The 21,218-nt window shown below is 45.1% G+C and overlaps 2 protein-coding genes across 3 annotated transcripts in view; one reads left to right on the forward strand and one right to left on the reverse strand.

Moving 5' to 3' along the window:
- Positions 1-9,338, reverse strand: part of MAP2K4 (mitogen-activated protein kinase kinase 4) — a 74,727-nt gene extending 65,389 nt beyond the window's left edge. The window contains exon 1 of one of the 2 annotated variants that reach the window (XM_026051419.1): positions 9,236-9,338. In XM_026051419.1, coding sequence (XP_025907204.1) covers positions 9,236-9,338 — 103 coding nt within the window. The remainder of the gene's footprint in view (positions 1-9,235) is intronic. The other variant, XM_026051420.1, reaches the window with a different exon arrangement.
- A 5,587-nt stretch (positions 9,339-14,925) lies between these two features.
- On the forward strand, positions 14,926-21,119 carry TMEM220 (transmembrane protein 220). Its single transcript, XM_026051437.1, has 6 exons — positions 14,926-14,974; positions 15,111-15,140; positions 15,693-15,753; positions 16,477-16,600; positions 17,441-17,500; positions 20,952-21,119. Exons 1-6 carry the CDS (start codon positions 14,939-14,941, stop codon positions 21,079-21,081), a joined length of 441 nt encoding a protein of 146 aa, XP_025907222.1. The 5' UTR covers positions 14,926-14,938; the 3' UTR covers positions 21,082-21,119.
- Positions 21,120-21,218: the final 99 nt, after the last annotated feature.

The raw sequence follows: 21,218 nt of genomic DNA on the forward strand, positions 1-21,218 counted from the left end.
GCTGTACAGAGTCTTACGAGGACATTTGCTTACTGATGTCTGGCCTTTTTTCAAAATATCTCAAACTCTATGCACAAAACCTTAGTTGATTCTAGGACACCTAACAAAAGTCTTATTTGTACCTTTCAGCTTACCCATGGGGGGGCACAAACACACRCAGCTGTGCTAATAAAAGGCCGCACACTGAAGCAACAAAATCACCTAAGCAGAGGTCACAACTCTACCAACAAAAGCATACTACAGAAAGCTTTCAAGTCTAAAGTCTCCCCCCTGCAGGGGTCTGTTTACAGACATGAACTGAATTTGGCTTAGATTAGTTTAGCAGGAACGGGATTTAGGATAAGCATTCGCCCAGTGTTTTTGTGCACAGGTATGGCTTGTCAAGCGAGGCAGCCAAGACAATCCCAAGCTAGCTGGCTATCTCTGAAAAGGCATTTTTCCTCCTCCGTGCCACCTCTTGCAACACATTTATGTCTGCTCCCCCTCTGCAGTGCTGGAGGGAAGCTCTGCCGAGCACTTTGGGAAGCTCTGCCATTTGTGGGGGGGAGGTTAGTTACTTGGATAAGCAGCACGGTCTGGAGACAAGGGAGATGGCAAAAAYGGCAGAAATGGGCAGGTTAAAGCCCCTTCCCACAGCAACTACCTTTCAGATCCATTTAGTTGAATCAGACAGTACCAGATGATTCATCCACACTGGTTTAATCACAAACAGGACTGCCCCACATCCAGCTCTGACCATTTGCTCTGTTGTCTTCCTTGCGCTGGCACCAGCGTTTGTGCAGCAGGGAGCTGAGCCAGCTGCCAACTGACTTATTTTCATCAGCTTCACTTTCAGCTGGAACAGTTTCCTGACCCAGCTCGCTGCCCTGCCTGGGGAAGCAGCCAGGAAAGCAGCAAGGAAGGAGGAGACTGGGGAGCCAGGCTGGGGGGTGACGGGAGCAAAGGAGTCACCTCATTCAGGGGCAGGACAGACTTACGTGAGATTAAAGCAACCACGTAACCTGTGCTGTTGTTTTCCTATATAAGCAGGCCATTATGTTAAATACTTGTTGGCTACAGTCCCTCTCTGTTTAAATCCARTGAAGACAAACCTGAAGTGAACTCAGATGGTCATAACCTCCAGGGCTGAGGTTGAGAGACAGACAAGGCTGAAATAACCAGGATCCCACTTTAAAAAGGCAGTCTGTATTAAAGGAATAACCTTATGAACACTTGCAGTCAATAYGAAGCTCCTAACATGGGAACCTTGTGCTTCTCATAACACATATCCCTTACAGAGGCTGCCACGTGTCATGCCACCTGCAGTGTCAGCTTTCCAAGCTTCTCATACACAGTTTATAAAGCAAGTTCACCTAGCAAAAAGAATCAGCATGAGATTAATAACAGAGCCAACTTTTTCAACGGTATCAAGAGGTGGGACAGGGGCTCCCAAGCATGCCAGAGTCACAGCAAAAAATTACTTTGGCTTGTTCACACCTCCAAAAGAACACTGAGAAAAAGCAAAGAGGGTTTCAAAGCTACACAAATCCTTCCTGCAACCCTTTCCCAGAAGAATGCAACCAAGTGCACCCTCCCTGCAATTTCATGCTTTGCAGGCAACTACTTAACCCCTGGGCACCTTCAAATTAAGTCAGAACACTGTCTTTCTTATATATTTTGATAATTAATCATTTTGACCTAATCACCCTAAACATCTGAGTCAGTTGCCTATTGAAAGGGGCAATTCTCACATCAATTTTTCTTCAAGCACTCYGCAAATAGAGGTGTCAACATCACTGAAGAGTGGCACATATATATAGGCAGATAACTAACATGCATTAGCTATTCTACTGTCAAAGCCTAGAAAAGATACTGTATTCAAGCTTAACTACAAGATGAACTGAAGAAACAAAGTGTTTCTCACTGGGGATTTACCATGAGTTAACCGCCACACATTAATTAAAACCAGGTTCAGCAACACACCTTTTTAAAAGGAAGTTTTCAGGGCTCAGCAGGCATTGCACTGTCAGTTACCCACTGTTCACAAGTCTCTTCTGCAACCAGACAAGCCTGCAATGTTAAAAACAAACCTGAGGTTCTAGAAGACAAATAGAGGCTCTATGCAGGGAACAACAACAGACTTGAATAATACGGTGTAGGATTTGCCTAACTGAAAATAGAGCTGCCAGGCACAGACTAATGGAGTAAGTAAYTGCACAGGAAGATTTCTTGAGGACAGCTACCTGTCCAGCAATATAGCACAAATTGCCSAAAATTAAATAGAAATCAACTTAAAAACACAGGAACTACTAGGACACCATACTTCGGGAAGCAGAAGATTCTCCCATCTTGGCATCTTTACAGGAATTGGGTTTCCTGGTGTGCAAGAGATGCTGTAACCTAATCACAAATGATCAGCCTCAGCACAGAAATTACTGAAACACTTGTTCATTCTTCCTAATTAGGGAGCCAGTCAGGATAACTGTAATAATCCTTCCTGACCATAATATCCAGGGAGAACGCACACCCAAGAGTCTATGTGACAATCTCAGAACCACAATGAAAGGTTCAACTGACAAACTCAGCTCAAACTCACAAAACTCAAGCTCAACTGACAAACTCTCTCTTCTTCTCAGACGAGAGAATGTCAGAAGTGTAATATTCATTCAGAGATTTTTTGATACGTTATTTGAAAACATTACTTCAATGAAACCTCGATGGACATCTGCTGCTGCCAGTTCGCACACACTGGACAGAGCAGGACACAAACAGGCCAAGCAGGTCTTCTCTCTCTTGCAGAGATTTTGGTGTTTTTTCCCTAACCTTCACAGGCTACAGTAGCTATCCTCCCTCCCCGCTGGAAGGGAGGCCTCGTGGAAGATGCTGGCTTCAAAAGCAGTGATGATGTCCCAACTAGGAGATACAAGCAAGATGTTTATATCTGTTTGAAGCCCTGGGAGATGGCTATGGCTATACAAGACTTTCATGTCAAGCAGTCATAGCCCATAATTAACGCTTTGGCTACAGTTTCTGGTGTATAGAATCAGTTTAATTTTGGTGGTCCCTCTTCAAGAAGCTCAGTTTTGGGAAGTGCACTATCACTGTTGTTGCTTCCTCACACACACTCATCTTTCTTTCACAGGATGGTCACAGGTTTGACAAGCAACAGGGTGATTTTCAATCCTATCAATCAAGACAGCATAAAATAACTTGGGAAAAAAAAATGTATCCTAGCATTTGATCTGACTACCTAGCATTTAGGGGGGCCTTTGCTCCCCTTTGCTAGGAGAACAGATGTGCAGCAAAGTCAATAGATTACAAGTAAACCAAAAGGTAAAGCTGAAGCGCAAAAAAATACACTTAATATGATATAATGTGTGCAGGTGTAAACCAAGACACAAACACACATAAAATGGACCTGGTCAGCTGTATCCTGGCAGAATTACTGCATGTGAAAAAATTGGCAGGTACAAATGGATTGAAATATGTTCATTTGCTCACCCCACAGTACAACCATCTTCCATATTAAATGCAAACACATCCAAGATGACACACACACTTCTATCTAACAAATCTACAAATGTCAGCTTGCAACAGCTGTGCATGTAACAAAAACTGGTTTTATAATTCCACRGTGGGCAAGAGTAATTGCAGTCAACATCAGATTTTATTTAGTCAGTACCTACATGTTAACAATATCTCACTTTGCCTATATTAGAATAAGAACAGGTGATTAATAYGCATTTAAAGATAACATGTATTTTACCTACCGAGTACAAGCGGTATTCCTCCCTTCCACTCCCTTCTAATTTTTATCATGTTCTTTTCTATCTTCCATCTTGAAACATATAATTTAGATAAAAGAAGAATTTTCCCTAGCTGTTCAAACATTGCTTCATACCTGATCTGTCCACTTACTCTCTATTTGCTTCATGTCCTCTCCACATCCTGACAGTCTATTGTCTTCTTCCTCAAATTCTGTCTTCTGAGCTTCCCTAAGCAAGCCTGTTTACTGGAACTCATCCTACTTTCCTTCTCTACAGATTCTGCTTTTCAGCTCACAGACCAAAGTCCATCCTCCAGCCTTCTGGCCTTTTATCTGCCTGCTGTACCCTACAGACGACTCCCAAGGCATCTCTCTGTCACTTTTGCTGGACTGGCATAAACGCCTTGCCAGCAAGGTAAAGAAAAGTGCAAGGTAGAACTTCCTTATGCAGAAACATATCTGTCAACTCCACTGCTTCACATGATGCTGAGTGGCAGCCAAGGGCTAGAGTTGACTCGAATTAGTCACTTAGAGCACTTGGACAAACACCCCCTTGCCCTTTCCCTGCTACTCTTCCACACCAGGTTCCTCACCTCATATCCACCAAAAAAAAAAAAAAAAAAAAAAAAAAAAAAAAGGCTGTCTAAACAAATACTACACATTACTGATTTGCACTGAAACCGAAAAGATTAAGGCTGGAATAGGGGCAAGGGCGTAGAGATGGAAACGATGGAAAAGGTCTGGATGAGTGTACAGAGAAGACAATGCCTGAGAATCACAACTTCCAGCGAATATATTGGGAATTCCCAGTCCACCTAACATGCCTGATCTATTCCTGCAAATCCTGAAAAGATGCATTCAATATATACATACATTTTGATTTTCAAAGCAAAGAGTATATTCCAGGCAATGACTGTTTTAAAAAGTCCCAGTTGCCCTCCAACTTACACTGAATACAGAAGCGCTGTTCTGCAGAATTGCTATTCTGCAATAGCTTGTCACAAGCATTTCTAAGTTTTGCGTGGTTATGGAGGTATAATGAGAGATTCCACAGGTTGCAACCTGAGCTATTTTTTTCCTCTCTCTTTGAATTGATAACATTTCTAAATTTCATATAGTAATTCTTCAAATGATAATTTTCCACACAGCATCAATAGAAAAGGCTATTGTTAATTTTGGCAGTGGCAGAAATTAAAATTGCTCTGATTATAGTTTGAGGTGTTTTTTTTACTCACTTTCAAAGCTGCATATCCTAATTTCCACAAAATCTCAGTCTTCTCACAAAACATCTAGGGCACAAAAATGCAAGGCATCCTGCATTTTTAACATCACACACAACTAAGAGAGACAACAATCCTTCACACTAGTAGTCACCGGTATCCAGACAGACTTTGGTTTGTACATAAAAAAAGCAAAAATTACAATTACAAAAATGCTGAAACTGCTTCTATTTTCATTACTTGAAGTTCCAACTCTTCTTTGTTTCCAATCTATCAACTGTGTATTGTCACCACTGTCAATTAGACTTGCCAGGGGAACCTTTGGGAAGGAATGAGGCCCTCAGGTGCATGGGCATGAAAGGCTAGCAGAGTTAGCCAAGGGAAGACACATGGGAAGGAAGCTGGGCCGTGCAGAATGCAGGGATGCAAAGACCTGAAGCAAGGCCCTGTTCGAATGCAAGACTTGAGGGTCATCACTGTACAATAAGCCTAGTGTGAGGACAGCGAAGTGTCTCTTCATCTCAGTAGCTCCATTTGAAGGGTCCCTTGCCTGTGTACAAAGACAGAAATGATATAGGAGATTCAGTAACAATAAAACAAAACAGGGGGCTGACCTGTATGGAGGCTTTCCAATGGCCTGGGTCTGCCCCCACTACAGAAATGAACATGAAGGGCCCACCAAGTCTTCCATAAAGCCTTTTCCCCTGAGCTGCAAGACTTCTGGGCTACTCTGCATCCCCTTATCCTCTCCGGCAACAGATGCCCATTACAAAACCACAGCCCCTGTTCCAAAACAGAAAATGCCCAGTAAAAGGCTCAATCACAGGCCAGCCTTTCCAAGCAYGTAACCTATCAACACAATTATCTAGAAAAGTAATCACAGTCTAAGGGAGTGGTTCTAAAGCCACTCTGAGGCTCATACAAGCGTGGGCTGAAGCTAAGGGAGTTGTCCCACCCCTTCCGTCTCCACAGCCTCTCATCCCACTCCTGCCTTTGCATCAGCCGTTGCACAAGCTGCATCGGAGAATGTTCCTGGCTGAAAATTAACTAAAACTGTTTTCTTGGTTTTGCTGGTTTTCTTTACCATGGTTACTTTTTTTTCCAGCCTAATGACTTCCCCAATCCACCTCCCCAAACAGTTTAAGCCCATTGAGTCAACACTGACACAGCCTTACTTTCTTTTCTCCCTGTCCAGCAATGCACCCCTGCCACCTTCCTTGCACCAGTGCTCTCTCAACCCTACAATAAGCCAATGTCGGTCATATCCACACAACAGAGAACTTTCCACTTCTTCTTACTGGGTTCATTTTCTGTCAGCTTAGCTCACTGAACCAGCCTGCCTTGATATCAACATGGAAGCAGAGTCASTGAAGGAGGCAGGAAACACACGCCAGGGCCGAGGACACACTACATCTGCTCCTATCAGCTTAACATGCCATGGTGCCACAGCTTCAACACACCGCTCTGCAAGCACCTGAAGCCTGATGAGGACACAGAGTCCCCTAAAGAAATGTTCCTTCCCATCCCACTTGTTTTCTCCCTTGCTTTGCACAGGTATTTGTGCTGCAATGCAGGAATGCTGGTGGAGGGTTACCCCGAGAAAGAGTTTCTTGACAGCTAGAGGAACTTTCCAAGCAACTTCTATTTACCACAATGTTACSATAGTCACCTCTGCCACCAGGTCTGGCTTTCTAGAGCCTGCCTGGGATACATATATTCAATCCCTCTCAGGTTGCCACAACACACATGTGTTACCTTAGAAGACACTACAGATTTAGCTAACACCATCCTCTCTGCAGATGCACATGCATCATGAAACTACCTTTTGTCTTCCTGAATATTTATCTTCCCTTTATATTTAAATACACAAATGAACTGCAGAAGAAATAACTGCCCTTCCTCTAACTCGAGCAAGATGTGGATATTTCTAAGCCATCACAGAGTTGCACTGAATCACATATTCGTTTGTCACACAAGGACAAAAAAACAAACAACTAGCCCCAAAAATGCATCAGGTTTAGGGGAATGATTCACAAATATGAAAAATATTGGCCAGGTAGAAATACAAGGGGCAACACAAAGAGTTATAAGTTGCACTACAATCCTCCCATCTCTAGTTTTATTGGTTTTGCTTTTCTTGCAGTAGTAAAGTTTTAATTCATGTAGTTTGCAGAGGAAATTTGAGGCTGTAAGTTTTGTAATATATTATAAATACACGTAACAGTAACTTCCCAAGGCCCAAAAGTGCCTAACTCGTTAATCTAACAAGTGTGAGATGTTCATACAGCGGAGCTTGCAAACAGCATAAAATCACCATCCTGTTCTAAGTGTGCTTCAGTTTATATAACAAGTTCTCTATCCAGACAACTCCCCACACCAGTTTCCCTTTTCAGTGCAAACTAATCTAACAGGACAGAATACTCCTGAGTAAAGGAGACAACGGCAAACAGATTTGTTATTGAGAGTTCCTGCACCAATGCTATCATCACAACACAAAGACAGCTTTCCTTCTTTTTTTAATTTGTTTTTAATTTAAAAAGTTTCCTACATAGGGCTTCTTTGGTATTACAAGTAACAGTTTCTTCAGTATTATAATTCCTGTATTAAATGAAAAAAAATAATAATTCCACATTGTGTGGCCACAGTCTGATGTTGCTCAAGTACAGAAGTCTCAACAGCTTAACTTTAAAGAAAAAAATCTCCTGTGGCTTTTCTGAGAATTAAACATCCACTGCTTTTGCAAGAACAGTCAACCATCAAAAACTGCAGATGGGAACACTGGCAATATTACTCTACCATAATACTCTTAAGTTTCCATCAAAATAAACCAGAGCATACTTTAACCAGAAGTGCACCATCAAACTGTTTTTACTTAAACATCTGCCTCACAAAAAATATATATATATAAACAGATACAAAGGAGCACTACACACTGAGCAATATAAACTGCTTGGTGACTGAGGCACATGCCAGGAGTCAGAGCAGAGCCATTTCCCTGCCGTGAGCAAGGCGCTGGCTACTGAACTGGAACACAGGCAGCAACGCTGTAAAAATATTAACCCAGTTGCCCCCGTGGCCACCCTACTCGCCACAGCTCTGCCACGTCTTGCTAGCACCAACACCCGTGTGCCCACAAGGAGCGGAGAAGACGCGGGCCGTGCCTGGGTTTCTTTGTCGGACTGGACCGGCCATCGGGGACTGTGYGGGGCAGCGGCGCGCGCGCCCACCTTGGCGATGCTGCAGCGCGCTGCCTTCTAGCACCGTTTATAAGCGGGGAAGAGGGAGGAAGGGCACAAAGCAGAGCGGGTCTGAAGGAAGCCAGGGCAGAAGCCCACCCGGCCTCCATCTTTCTCCTGGCCGTTTTCCTTCYCCGCTCTCTCCCAGCAGAAGTGTCCTGTCTTCTCGGGCACACACATGCGGGGTGCAGCACCTGCTCCGGGCCACAGCAAACGGCAAGAGACAACTGGTGGCCCCAAAGCTGCAGTTCGGCCCCGCACATGCGGCTGGGGCAGCGGCCCCTGTCCCGGGCGGCRCGGGGGACATGGCCACCGCAGGGGACATGGGCACCACGAGCAGGACTGCGCTCCCCGCCAGGGGCACCTCCAGGTGCCGCCTGGATGCCCAGAGAGGCCGGGCGCAGCCGGAACAGCCTGCGGAGAGGGAGCGGGGTGAGGGAAAGGCCCTGTGGCACCCACGGTGCAGGGGGGTGAGGAGCGGGCCCTGCCGGCAGGTACAGCCTGGGCTGCAGCACTGGGGTGGCGGTGGGGGGACCACGGAGCCTAATGAGCACGGGGCGCAGCAAGGGGCGCGCAGGGGGCACCCAAATCACGGCCCGCGAGAGGCGCCGGGGGAGGCAGAGGGCTCCGGATAAGCCCGGCACATCCGCGCTGCCCGTGCCCGGGCGCCGCCGCTCGCCGCCAGCCCCAGCCCGGCCGCGCGTGGCGGGGCCCGGCGGCGCCGCCGCGGCCGCGCGGAAGCCGCGACGAGCGACAGGGGGGCACGGCCGAAACCCACCCCCGACCCCCCCGGCCGGCGCCTGCCCTTGGCCAGAGCCTCGCTTGTTTACGCGCGGCGAGGAGCCGGGCACGAAAACGCCCGCCTGGCCCCAAAATAACCTGCTGCTGGCGGCAGGGCCCGGGCAGCAGCGCGGCCCGGGCAGGCGGCGGCGGCGCTCGGCGGAGCGGGGCCGCGCCGAGGCCTAGAGCGGGGCGCGCTGCCCGGCCCGGAAGCGGCGGCGGGCGCGGCGCGGCCTAGCGCGGGGCTCGCTTACCCTGCATGCTGCTCACGGCCGTGTGCGGCGGCGGCCCGGCCGAGCCCGCCGCGCCGCTGCCGCCGCCCGAGCCCGAGCCGCCGCTGGCGCTCGGAGTCGCCATTGTGTGCGCCAGACGCGGAGCAGCGCGGAGGCTGCAATGCAGCACAGGGACCCTCCTCCTCCCAGGCAGGACACCTAGAGCCCCGACTCCGTATAGCAGGCGCCGGAGCCTCCCCGTCCGTCTGTCCGCCCCCGGGCTGGGGCTCCCGCTTAACCCCTCCCAGGCAGGGCAGCTCCGGCCGCGGCTCCGCGGCGCGGCGCTCGGCGCGGCGGGCGGCGCAGGGCCCCGCTCCGGGAGCCCCTCTCTGTGCCTGGGACGCCCCGGCCTGCGGGCTCCCCTCCACAGGCAGGGCCCCTCGCCGTGGCCCCCAGGATCCCCTGGCGCTGGGGGGCTGCGATCCGGACAGTGGGAGCCTCTTCGCGCCTCGATGGCAGTGCCCCCACACTGGGGTGGAGGGGCAGGAGCTTCGCKGCCTCCTGCCATTGCTGAATCCTCCACGCTCCTGTCCTGCAGCACCACCTCAATCCCCTCTCCACAGAGGGTGCCCCAACTCGGGCCCAAGGAGCATCCGCCGCTGCCATCACCATCAGCTCCTCCTGGATCACCTCCTTCCCTCCAGTGCCCTGTGGCCCCACTATGGCAGTGGTGTGTCCCCATGTTTTGCCCCAGCAGCCTTCTWGCCTGTGGAGGTGCCCAACCCTCTCCAGCTCCCAGCTTCAATGAGCTCCTTTGAGGGTCCTTTGAGGTCCTTTGAGGGCTGGCTGTTTCTCCAAGCGGTTGTATCAGATTTCTCCACCATGATTTTTCCTCTTGCACAAGCAACTACTTTCAAATTTGTCTTATTTGAAACTCTCCCTGTGTGAAATCTTATTGGAAACCTCTGTGGAGCATCACTTCRCCTTTTGTTTTCCGTGGTACCCAAGACATCACTCCCTTTCTGCTGCCATCAATCTCCAAAACTTTATGTTATTTCTTCCATTGGAGTCCATTATTCATTCCAATACAGTCTCTGCCTCATTTCTGATCCTACCTCTGTCTCCAGCTAACTTATAGCTTAGTTGGAGCAGTATATTCCAGGGACGAGAGCATTGAAAAGGGCCCCAAGAGATATGGGCTCTCTTCCCAGTCCACTGCATGACCTGGTCAAAGGCCTTCATTTCCAAAAGTCCCTTTTTCCTCATTTGTATAATATCAACCTGCTTTGTAAACTGAGATCCCTTGATGAAAATGCTGGATATCTGAGAGTTAAGTAGCAACATTTGAACTTTCTCTGTTCCTCCTTTGCCCAGGCTTCTCAGTGCATCTCATGAAGGTGATGAGAGAGCAAACAYCCCCAGGTCCTGAACTGGTATTTGATGTACTTCTGGAAGTTGCCTGACTGGTTAGCAGTGTACAACTGCAAATGTGAAGAGGAAGAAAAAGAAACGGAACGGTCACAAAGGAAAGCAGAATTGAGGGAAACTATGGACAAAACAGAAAGCAGGAATCACTGTAGGATAAGAGATTGATGCTTTCCTTCCCAGCTGTCCTAGTACAGAGAGGTCAGCTTCCTTCTCCTCACATTCATACTAGCTTTGTTTTGCCTTAGCTGAATAGCATTACCTCTCTTCACACTCTCAGGCCAGAATCCTACTAGTCTGTTTGCTGGATTYTATCTTAGACTTTTACTCTGCAGCATCCCACCCTGTCCTTTGCTTTCTGAGAGACTTTGATGGCTCTTCCGAAGCTCTATCTATGTGTCTTCCACATCTTCTGTTGGAGAGAAATCAGAAGTCCTCATACAGCACTTTCCACAAAAACAGGCTACATTAAATGTAGTCTCCTTGAGCATCACTGTTGGTACTTTTCAGCACTAGAATTTGGCACAGTCAGTGACAATGGCCACAGACCCGCCTGTATAGAGTAGCACAAGCACATATGTCCAGGAGAAGGTATGCCTGTATCTTCTCCTCCCAGCTCCCATACAGGACATCTCACTACCTTGCACAAAATAAGATGCCAACCCTGTATTCTCATCCAAGTAATGTCAGCAAGCTGCTCCTCTKGAAAGGTGATGCAAGACTGATAACAAGGTAGGCAGGGCAAGGACCCAGTCATCAGCAAGGCAAGCAGAGCATGTCCTATGACARTAACCAGCTTCAGCCAAGAGCCCTAACTGACAGATGACCACAGTGATGAAGCAAGTCTGATGTTAAGCTGGGATTTCAAGTCCACGGGTCAGTGTCTGGAACTAGATCAACAGGGTATGTGGCCAGGCACAGGCAGAGCTGCAATGCAGCTGCAAGGTAGCTCATGTGGGGACCAAGGTAGAACCTTTGGCTTAAAAGCAGCTCCCAAGGGAAGAAGGTAAAAACTCCTGAGGAGGCTGCTTGCAGATTTTTTTCAAAGTGCTCCAAGGCTAAGACTTCTAAAATTGCTTCCTCTTATCAGCAAGCTGACCTTTAGTGCTGAAAGATAAACTTGTAATAATAGGGTATGAAGGGGTGGGTGTTCCAGGCCCTGATACCTAAGACATGCCCCCAGCTCCACAACATTCCTTTCTTTTCCCTGTCTTACTTAAGCCTTCTCTTATGCCCCAACCAAGAACGCTGGTCCAAAGTTGGGTCATACAGACTACAATAGAGAAACATTAATATTTGTTGATATTCTGAAACACTGACAGAAGCTGACAGCTGGCTTCCACCTCTACTTCATGCCACCTAACTGTGATTTGCTTACAATTAAGTACAAATTATAGAGTTTATCCTTCCCCTGCAAATATGGCAGGATCAGAATCAAATCTTTCTTCAGAGATATTTGTGAAACATGTTCTTAAAGACCTGCAGTGATGGCAATTGTAACATCCCCTCAGACATCTCTAGTGGTATGCCACTATCCTGACACTCAAAACATTATCCTAAAGCCTAATATCAGCTTTCTTGACTCAACTGAAACCTWTTATATCCTGTTATGATCACTATGGCCATGGAAGACATGTAATTCCTTTCCTTGTATTCATCTCTCAAGAGATAATCAGATCAGCCAGTGTTAAAGCCTTCCAAAGTCAATGTGCCCAACATCTACTATTTTCCATTTTACACACCCACACATACACACACACACGCACACACGCACACACGCACACAAAAATGTGCCATACCAGGAAATTAGTTTGACTTGACAGCATTTGCTTCTGACAAGCTCATGATAACTGCTCTTCATGCTCTTATACTCCAGGTGCATACGAGTGCCTTGTTTAATGATTTATTCCATAACTTTTCTGGGAATTGAGGACTTTAAATTATCATTAAAAAAAGCAAGTGACAAAACATAAACAAGATTAATTTGGTTGAGTTTTAAAAACTAATGAGTTAGGAAGAGGGTTGTTCATATAGGATTTTAATAAGACAAAAATGAGGCCAATCACATTGGAYTGAATATAGCAAATAAGTGAGGGTTCTTCCCCCTCTCATGTGGTGCACTGTATGAACCTTCCCTGACTGCTCATGGGACATCGGCCACTGGTTAAGGAGATTAAACCCTTTTGCAATATCAAGTGTGTAATCATGCATGTATTTGCAGAATTTCCCTATTTGAATTTCAGTCCACCTCTTGGAAACAAACAATCAAAACAAATAAACAAATAAACAAATAAACAAATAAACAAATAAACAAAAAAGCCCAACCCTGTGACTCCTTCACCTTTCCAACCAAAACCTCAAAACCTGTTTTTATCTAGTCAAAGCTAGTTTATGGTTATTCATGGTAGTGTCAGTAGTATCTACAAGGATCAGCATTATTATGGAGTGGTCACTGGGACAGAGTGACACATCTCTGGTACAGATTCCTGGCGGGCAACATGGGTCTCCCGCTATTGGTTGTTGAGTCTGGTTTTTGGGTCTGTCCCGCCAGCACTATCATTCTAAAACCTCTGTATTCTAGAGATGGAGTCTCCTGACTGAGATAAACTCAGGTTTCTAAGGGCTAACTAGTAGACTCTAGAGAGGCATAAGGAGGAAGGATATTTTATCTGATACCGAGGAACTAATTTTCAAGTAGCTTAAATTATACTCAAGAGTGCTAAATGTTCTTGACCTCCCTCTAATGGGAGAAAGCAGTATTGCTCTCAGAGCAATTCCCTTTTTATCCATGGAAGGAGAGGTTACCGAAGTGGTGATGGGACTGTGAGTTTGATAAAGCTTTGAAGTGAGCAGCATCAGCTTTATTTTTTTTTTCTTATTTATATCAGTAACCACACAAAAACGCTAAAAAGCATTTGAATTTCTAAAACAAACTACAGGAAGATCACTTTTGAAATAGGCAAGCAAAGAACGCGTTTCAGATGAAACACTTTGTAAACCCTGGCAAAAAAAGGGACCTTTTGCCCTGTCTTGCCATTGGGTTTTTGGGAACTTTGCTAGCTTACAGGGTGCCAGACACTCCACGGAGTCCATTCTAAGCACCCATAAAAACTTATCTTCTCCCCACCCTGCGGCAAACGCTCTCTGGGATGGTCCTGCCTCCACAGCGGCTTGATAAAACTGCAGCAGGAGTGTGGTTTGGTTCATGGGGCCTCGTGATGGGCGGCTCTGTGGGAACACATGGAGAAACTGTTGCTTTTGCTAATCCACATTTCAAACTGGGTCTGATGAGAGATAAGGAAGATAGATAGATGTATCCTGGGGCAGTGTAATCCCTTTATTTTTTTTTTTTTTTTAAGAAAACAAAGCATTTGTATGTCCACCCAGAGGGCCTGTGAGTCAGGAAGTTGTACTTAAGGGCACCTACAGAGAGTTGTTTAATTTTCCTAGGCTTCAGGGTAGAAATGTGGATCAACGTAAATGTTGGGAAGGATTTTGTCTGAACATGATTCCAGCTACCCAACAGCTTAATGTACAGAATAACTGAATTATTATGAACCACAAATCCCACTCAGTGGAGCTGTACGAATGGCAGCCTTTCGCATGGAAGGGCACTTCCATTTGATGTTCTGTGAAATAAATTCATTTCTCACAATCTGTGCATGAAAGGAATCAGTTAAAATGACAAGTGGAGAGGAGTATTAATTCTCTCCRCAAATGCGTCTGCATGTATCCTCCGTATGACAACTCACGTGAGATCAAGTTTTATGTGAGATATGAACAGGGATATTATGCTGTTACTAAAATTATTGGCTGAAAGAAATATATCTGAACGAGACTTGGGTTTGGCAGGTGGGTATGGTAGGTAGTACATTTTCTTAATGTCTCATAAATGATTATCGCTTTGGGTCATAAGCAGTCAGCAAATGAGGGAGTATGTGCTTCTGAGAAACATACCTTTTTTTTTCTTCAGATGTACAAAAGAAAAGGAAAAAGAAAAGGGGGAAAAAGAAAAGACCGTATCTCTTGTTAAATTGCAGCCTCTTGCAGCGCAGACACCAAGAAGCTTCCCGGCCTTCACGTCCACCTTCCCTCGCTTCACCTTCCAGCTTCCCGTGCGCCCGCGCTCGCCCTCACCAAGGCCGGCCCAGCGGCGACACGCAGCGATACCTCAGGCCGGGCGCTCCGCCATGAGGAGGCGGGCGGGAGGCGGGACGGGACGGGACGGGCTGGGCTGGGCGGCGAGGCGGGCGCGGGCCCGGCCCGGCCATGGCGGGCGGCCGCTGCGCGGGGCGGCTCTGGCGGCTCTGCAGCCTCCTCATGGCCGTCTTCTTCGGGCTGGCGGCCGTCGTGCAGGTGAGGCGGGCGGCCGGGGCTCCGCTGAGCCCCGCCGCGCTCGCCTGGGGCTCGCCGGGCTCTCGTTGCGCTCACAACGAGTTGCCGGGTCGGGGTGTCTCCTTGCTGTGCTCTGCACTTTGCTTCCTCCCCGCAGGTGAACGACCCCGATGCCGGACTGTGGATAGTGAGTATCAGACTGTGGATAGTGAGTATGGCTGCATGTCCCTGTCCCGCGAAGCCTTGCCTGGGCCTCCGGGAAAAGGCCCGCGGCAGGGGACAAGTGCAGGGCAAGTAGATCCCTGGAAAACTGTCTCTTTTGTGCCCGTACCATCACTGCGGTGTCACTGGAGCAATGGCTGAGGTGTAACAGTGTGCCTAGAATTTTTTATTTTGCCTCAGATTTGCACCTGCCCCAGCATTTCCCTGTTCCAAGCACTGCTTGTCTCGTTCCTCCTTGGGTCTAAGGCTGCCTGACAAGGCCACCTCCATCTTCACATCCGTTGATAAAGTTGCTTTAAAACCCTGGCTTGACTGCCTTGCGTCCAGCACTCAAACCATGAAAGCAGTATTGGTCTAGAGGTAGTTAGACCGGTGAGGGAAAGATGTACAACATTCCTGCACATCAGACAAACTACTGAAATGGAGAAGAAGGGGAGCCTAGACTAAAAGCAGAAGATGAATGCTTCTACTTCCTGATGCTGGGATTTGCTACAGAGTTGATGTGYCTTATTGACAGGTTGTCTACCTTGTGCCAGCTGCCCTCACGCTGCTCGTTGGCCTGAACCCCTCGATAACAGGTACGATACTGTGCGTACACCAGAATGTCTGCGCAGAGTTCACCTCCCACAGGTTTGTTTGTATTGAGCCACAGGTTAAGATCAGGCCGCGTGGAAAGACTACCTGCTGGGAGCCTTCTTCTAGAAAAGATGCCCTTTGCTTTAGTAGGTGCAGTTGACATGTTCAAAATGTTCAGCATCTTATCTGGGAGTGTAAATGAAGGTAATAAATTCCTTACAATGTGGTAGCTGCAGTTGTAAATCCTGGATGATTGGCTGGAAGCAGTTGGGAATTGCTCCCCTGGAGTCCTGATTTTCCTCTGGTATCACTACCAAGAGTCTGGCTAGTGCCATAGGCTCTGGGGAAGCCATTCCTCCTGCTTAAGAGAACTTCCATTTTTAATCCTCCTCCTCATTTTCTGTGTATATTGGATCCTGGGGCCTGTTTTATTTGCTAGGGAGAATTTGGAGTTATTTTCATTTAGATACTGCTGCCAAGAAAATGCATTTCTAGGAAAACAAGCTTCAAATCCACTGGTTTACATTTTCAGCAATAGTTTTTAGCAGCTTTCCTTGGTCATGAAGATGCGGGCATTAATTCCACCCTTCCTACCCAAGACAAGTATGTTTGCTGGAGGCATCTGTTTCCCAGCAACTCAGATGCTATTCAATTTCTAGAGTATTGTTCATCATACATTGCAGTCAGTGACAGTCTGTTTCTTGTTTTTGTTTTGTTTTCCCCAGATAATCTTGTTTGGAGGACCCTCTGTGATCTTCATTCTGCTGGCTGTATTGTTGGGGCCATTCTCTTGGCTTATTCTTTGTTTGCTTACACTCRAACAAACATCTTGCATGAAGAGGAAGGCAGGTGAGTAAAGAATTTTCTCTGCATGAGTTCAGTGAACCTGGACCTTTTTGAGGTAGCTGTGACTTTCTAGTAGGTCATCTTTCAGTGGAACTTTATTTGCTGAGCTGTTGCAGTGAATAGTGTTGGTCCAGAAGAGTGATGCCAAGGAGGAGCAATCACAGTATTACAAACCACCAATGTGCTGGGCAAAAGCTAAACAGAGAATAATTTTATTTAGTTACACCTGATGGGGTCAGTTAGATGTAATTAAATGCAGTTCTGGCTTTCAAAGACCACTACACTTGCACTCTGAAAAAGCYTGTTACTGGTGCTATAAAAATTGGAGTTATAAAGTGCTACAGACTCTTGGGATGATACCATATGCATGTGTATCTGGCAGGTTCTGCTGAGTCCTTAAACTGGTAGGAACTGGAGGGAGAGGGGAACAAATTTTCATTTGTTAAAGACTTAGAAACCCATCTGTTTGCTTAAGTTAGGTGCTTGTTCACTACAGAGAGTGGAGCAGTGGCAGCTGCTGCTGTTTACAGTATGAAATGCTGGGGTGTTGTTTTGCTGTATATTAATGAGGTAGATACATAGTAGAGTATAAGTTTAGTGCTAGAACAAGAGGTGGAAGCAGGAATTTCTCCAGCTATAATGTTGCAGAAATTTGCAGATTTGTGATGTAAGAAAATTAATAATGCAAATGCCTTTATAACTATTATCCTAGTAAAATACAGTGAACTTCTACAGAGGAGGAGTATGCACTTGCCCTACTMTTTTGGCAGCTTTTTATTTTTTACAAGCAAACATCTGCATGCATTCATTATATTCTGATTTAGTTTTCACTTGTCTTTTTAGAGAGTTATCTGGTCTGCTGATTATTACAATATGGATGAGCCTTTGCCGCAGTTCAGCAAAGTATGTTTTTTTGTTCGTTTTTTAATCCACTCATATATTCATATTTAGTTGACCACCTTCTTGAAAGCATGTGATACTCACTCCTTGTTTTTCTACTTCATGTTATTGTCCAAATCTTCTCAAATACCAAAGCAGTAGCATTTGGTGTTGCAGCCTATAAGATCTTGCATGGGTGGAAGTGTGCTGGGAGAAACTGAAGCTAAACAAAAGACGTTTTTTCCTGCTTTCTATGCATGGGATATGGGAAGAGGCACATTTTCCCTTTGCATATGGAGAACACCCATTCTTCTGTGGAATAGGCTAGTGGATGCTGACCACAATTGCTAATCAAAGCTGCAAAACCATTTCCACTACAATTCCAATTCTGAGGTGTCTGCTGCTTTCTTCTGGAGCAGAGTGGGGATTCGGRCAGAGTTCACAGAACGCTCTGAGTGGCAGGCTGACATGTTGGCACATGGCAACATCTTCAGTGAAAGACTGCTGATAGAGCTACATGACCCTCTTTATTGTTGCAAAGGCTCTATACTGTCTCTAGKCAGCATACCAACCACAGTCCTGTATGAATATTTGGTAAGGCAGTATGATTTGACACAGCACTATTGTATTTGTTTCTTTGTAGGAATCCACTGGGTGGAATTCGTTTGATTGCTGCAGTCTTGGTCTGYTTCTTTCCCTTTTTTATGTGGCTGTACATTTACATGAACAAAGAGATGCGAGCATCTTGGCCAACTCACTGTAAAACAGTGGTTTAATCAGATGGGAGAAAATACACAAAAAATATTCTGACCTTACTTGCCTCTGCTGTTGGGTTCTTAAAGCAAGGCTGCTATCAGTTTGATAAGATGCAAGAATCCCTGCCTGCTTGCCACAATGTGGTTTTGAGATTTGTTAATGATAACTGGGAAAAAAACCAATGCTGTCAAACCTGAGTGGGGATCTTTTTCCAATGGAAACTTGTTCAAACTGTTTCTTCATGTGTTTTTAAAGTACAGCCTTCTAATATCAGTTATTTGAGATATCGTGCCATTCCTGCTTTCTTTCCTCCAAGTAGCACTTATTAAATATGCTACTCTGTGGCTTCCTGGAAAAGTATCTGGAAACTTTTTGTTTCAATAGGTAACTATTTGCAGCTGTGAAATCTTCAGCTCTGCCTGGATAGTCTACTAATGAGACTAAAAAATAATTTTTAAAAATTCTGTGCTATAATCAGGTGTCGAATATTTTAGAATTATTACTAATATTTATTGCTATTATCTCTATAAATACTTCTTTTAAAAGTAAAATATAWAAAGTAACAAATATTATTTTTCTAAAGAAATTCAAAGAGAGCTTGCATATATTTATTTCCTTTGAGATGCATGCTCAAGGCTGCCACCAGCAGACATAATCACTATCMCAACTCTCTTCACAGAATGTCTCTGTTTTCACAAAGCAGAAGTTTTTAGCTTAATGCTGATRCAAGCTAATACAGCTAGGAGATGTAGATTACGGCTGGTGTATCTGCAGCATTATATGATGCCACGGTCTTCCTAGCTTGATGATTTTTAACTTAAGTCTCTCAATATTGTGTTGGTTTAGCACAGATAGTCCCTATTTTCTTAGGCTTTGCTTTAAAAGACTAAAATAATTTTGGRAAAAAAAAAAAAAAMCATCTATTTCAAGAAGACCCTACTAGGCTACAGGATTAATTTTTCTGCCAAACTGGAGATGTATTCTGCATGTCAAAAATCTGGCCAAAATTAAAAAAGAAATGGGTGGATTTTTAAGACAACCTTGCTAATATAGTATGCTTTTTCACAGTAAGTAGCAATCTGTTGAGGATTGGGTGTTTAGAGCCAATAATTTGTAATTAAGTACATTTATTTCACAGTTTCTGACTCTGTGTTCTGGAATAAGAGCCAAGATTTGCTTTCTTACAAAAAAAAAAMAAMAACMMMAMAAAAAAAACCATTTAAAATGTTATTTTTGAGAGAAAAATGCCTGAGGAAAAGTTTGTTAGCATCAGCCATGCAGATCTTTCTACCAGCAAAGATATGCTGAAACCCACTGCTGCAGATGCTATTATATTTTAGTTTCAGTAATTCCTGAAGAAGAGCAATTYGTATTCATTTACTTACCATTTTCAGTAATACATCACTCTGTCTGAAATTCTGCCCCTTCCCTTTAATACCATTTTATCGTCATAGACATAAATAGTTCCAAAGGCATTGCTTTCTGGTGGAGTTTCAATAACCCCCTCCAAAGTTAGATGATGTACTCCATGAGAGTCCAAGCAATAGCCACCGTCGTGCAGGTGCCCTGCAAGGTAGCACACCACACACTGATGAGCATGTATGACAGAAAGGGCATCTTCATAATTCCAGGCTAGGCAAACTCTATCTGAAGAGTCTGGATGAATGGGAAGATGACCTGCAATTGAGAGGGAATGAAAATAAAAGAAAGAAAAGTATTATTTGAGGTACATAATAGACATACTCAACACTCACTAGAAATGCCCCCATGTTTTGAATGACAGAATCACTTTGGTTTAATGCCCAGGGAAACTGTTGGAGCATCTTTAAAGTTTTGATTTCTCAGTTTATAAAATTTGCTTCTTTATATTTGCATCTTAGTATCTAAATACAGWGTCCCCTCTCAGTGGTACTCACGGATATATGTAAGATCAGTTCATGTCTATCACTTTAATAYATATTTTGAACACAGCAACAACAACTGCCTGTTGATGGGAAGTTTAGGTTTGTATCTGTATTCAGAAAGCTCACTTTGAGTGTGAAACAGCATTGCTTTTCTCACACTTTACAGGTTACATGCATATTTCACTGCACCGCTGCACAACACTCGATGTGTATTCCCCAGCTGGCATACTCTGGCCATACAGCTTTTTTTTTTGGCATATAAATTAAGGTCACCAATACCTACCTACCTGTTATGTGCTGTTCTTCTCTTTGCTGTCACTTGGGTATTTCTGGCATGGTGGTAATTTCTGGCATGGTGGTAATTGTCTTACCAACTTTTCAGAACTAGTTCCCTGTCATTTGGTTATTTCTCAGGTACCCCTCAAGTACCAGTTCTGCTGTTTTCTGCCCCTAATACGACAGTCCCTGAGCCTCAATAACAAATATCATTCTCAGTAAYGTTATTCATATTTGCAGGGTTTTTCCCCAAATGTAGGACTGTTCTGAAGGTTCCGAATGTCCTCAAAGCAGTATAAAGTATTGGAGAAAATAAGTGTTTTCAGGTGAAAGGATGACCAAAGYATGCTAAGATGCTTGTTTTCTGTAGAAATAACAGAGCATGAGAACAACTGGAATATCCRTGTCTAGCATCCCTAGTGTCTGATTAAGCTGAGCTGATGAGATTCCCTTCTAAAAGCCTCAAAACAAATGCATTCAGTCACATGTATAAGAAGCAGACCTACCCATAACTACAACTTTTTCTTGGTTTTCATCAGAGATTTTAAGGACTTCATTGAACCAGTCCAGCTGGTCTTGGCTAAATCCCCCATTAAACTCCACAAACTGCGGTTCTTTGAGCCCTGCAACAAAGAGAGAAGGTCAAGCACATGCACGTGCACCCAGTGAAACTTCTCTATTTTTTTTATGTGGATCTCTACACATGATAAATGGTTTTCCTTATTSTTATACCTCCTTTTGCATCTGTTGGATCAAAACTATCAGATTCCAGGAAAATGAATGAACAAGAGAAAAAAAAAAAAAAA

The sequence above is a fragment of the Nothoprocta perdicaria genome, unplaced genomic scaffold (assembly GCF_003342845.1).
Source record: "Nothoprocta perdicaria isolate Ctin4 unplaced genomic scaffold, notPer1 scaffold_75, whole genome shotgun sequence".
NCBI classification, from domain to species: domain Eukaryota; kingdom Metazoa; phylum Chordata; class Aves; order Tinamiformes; family Tinamidae; genus Nothoprocta; species Nothoprocta perdicaria.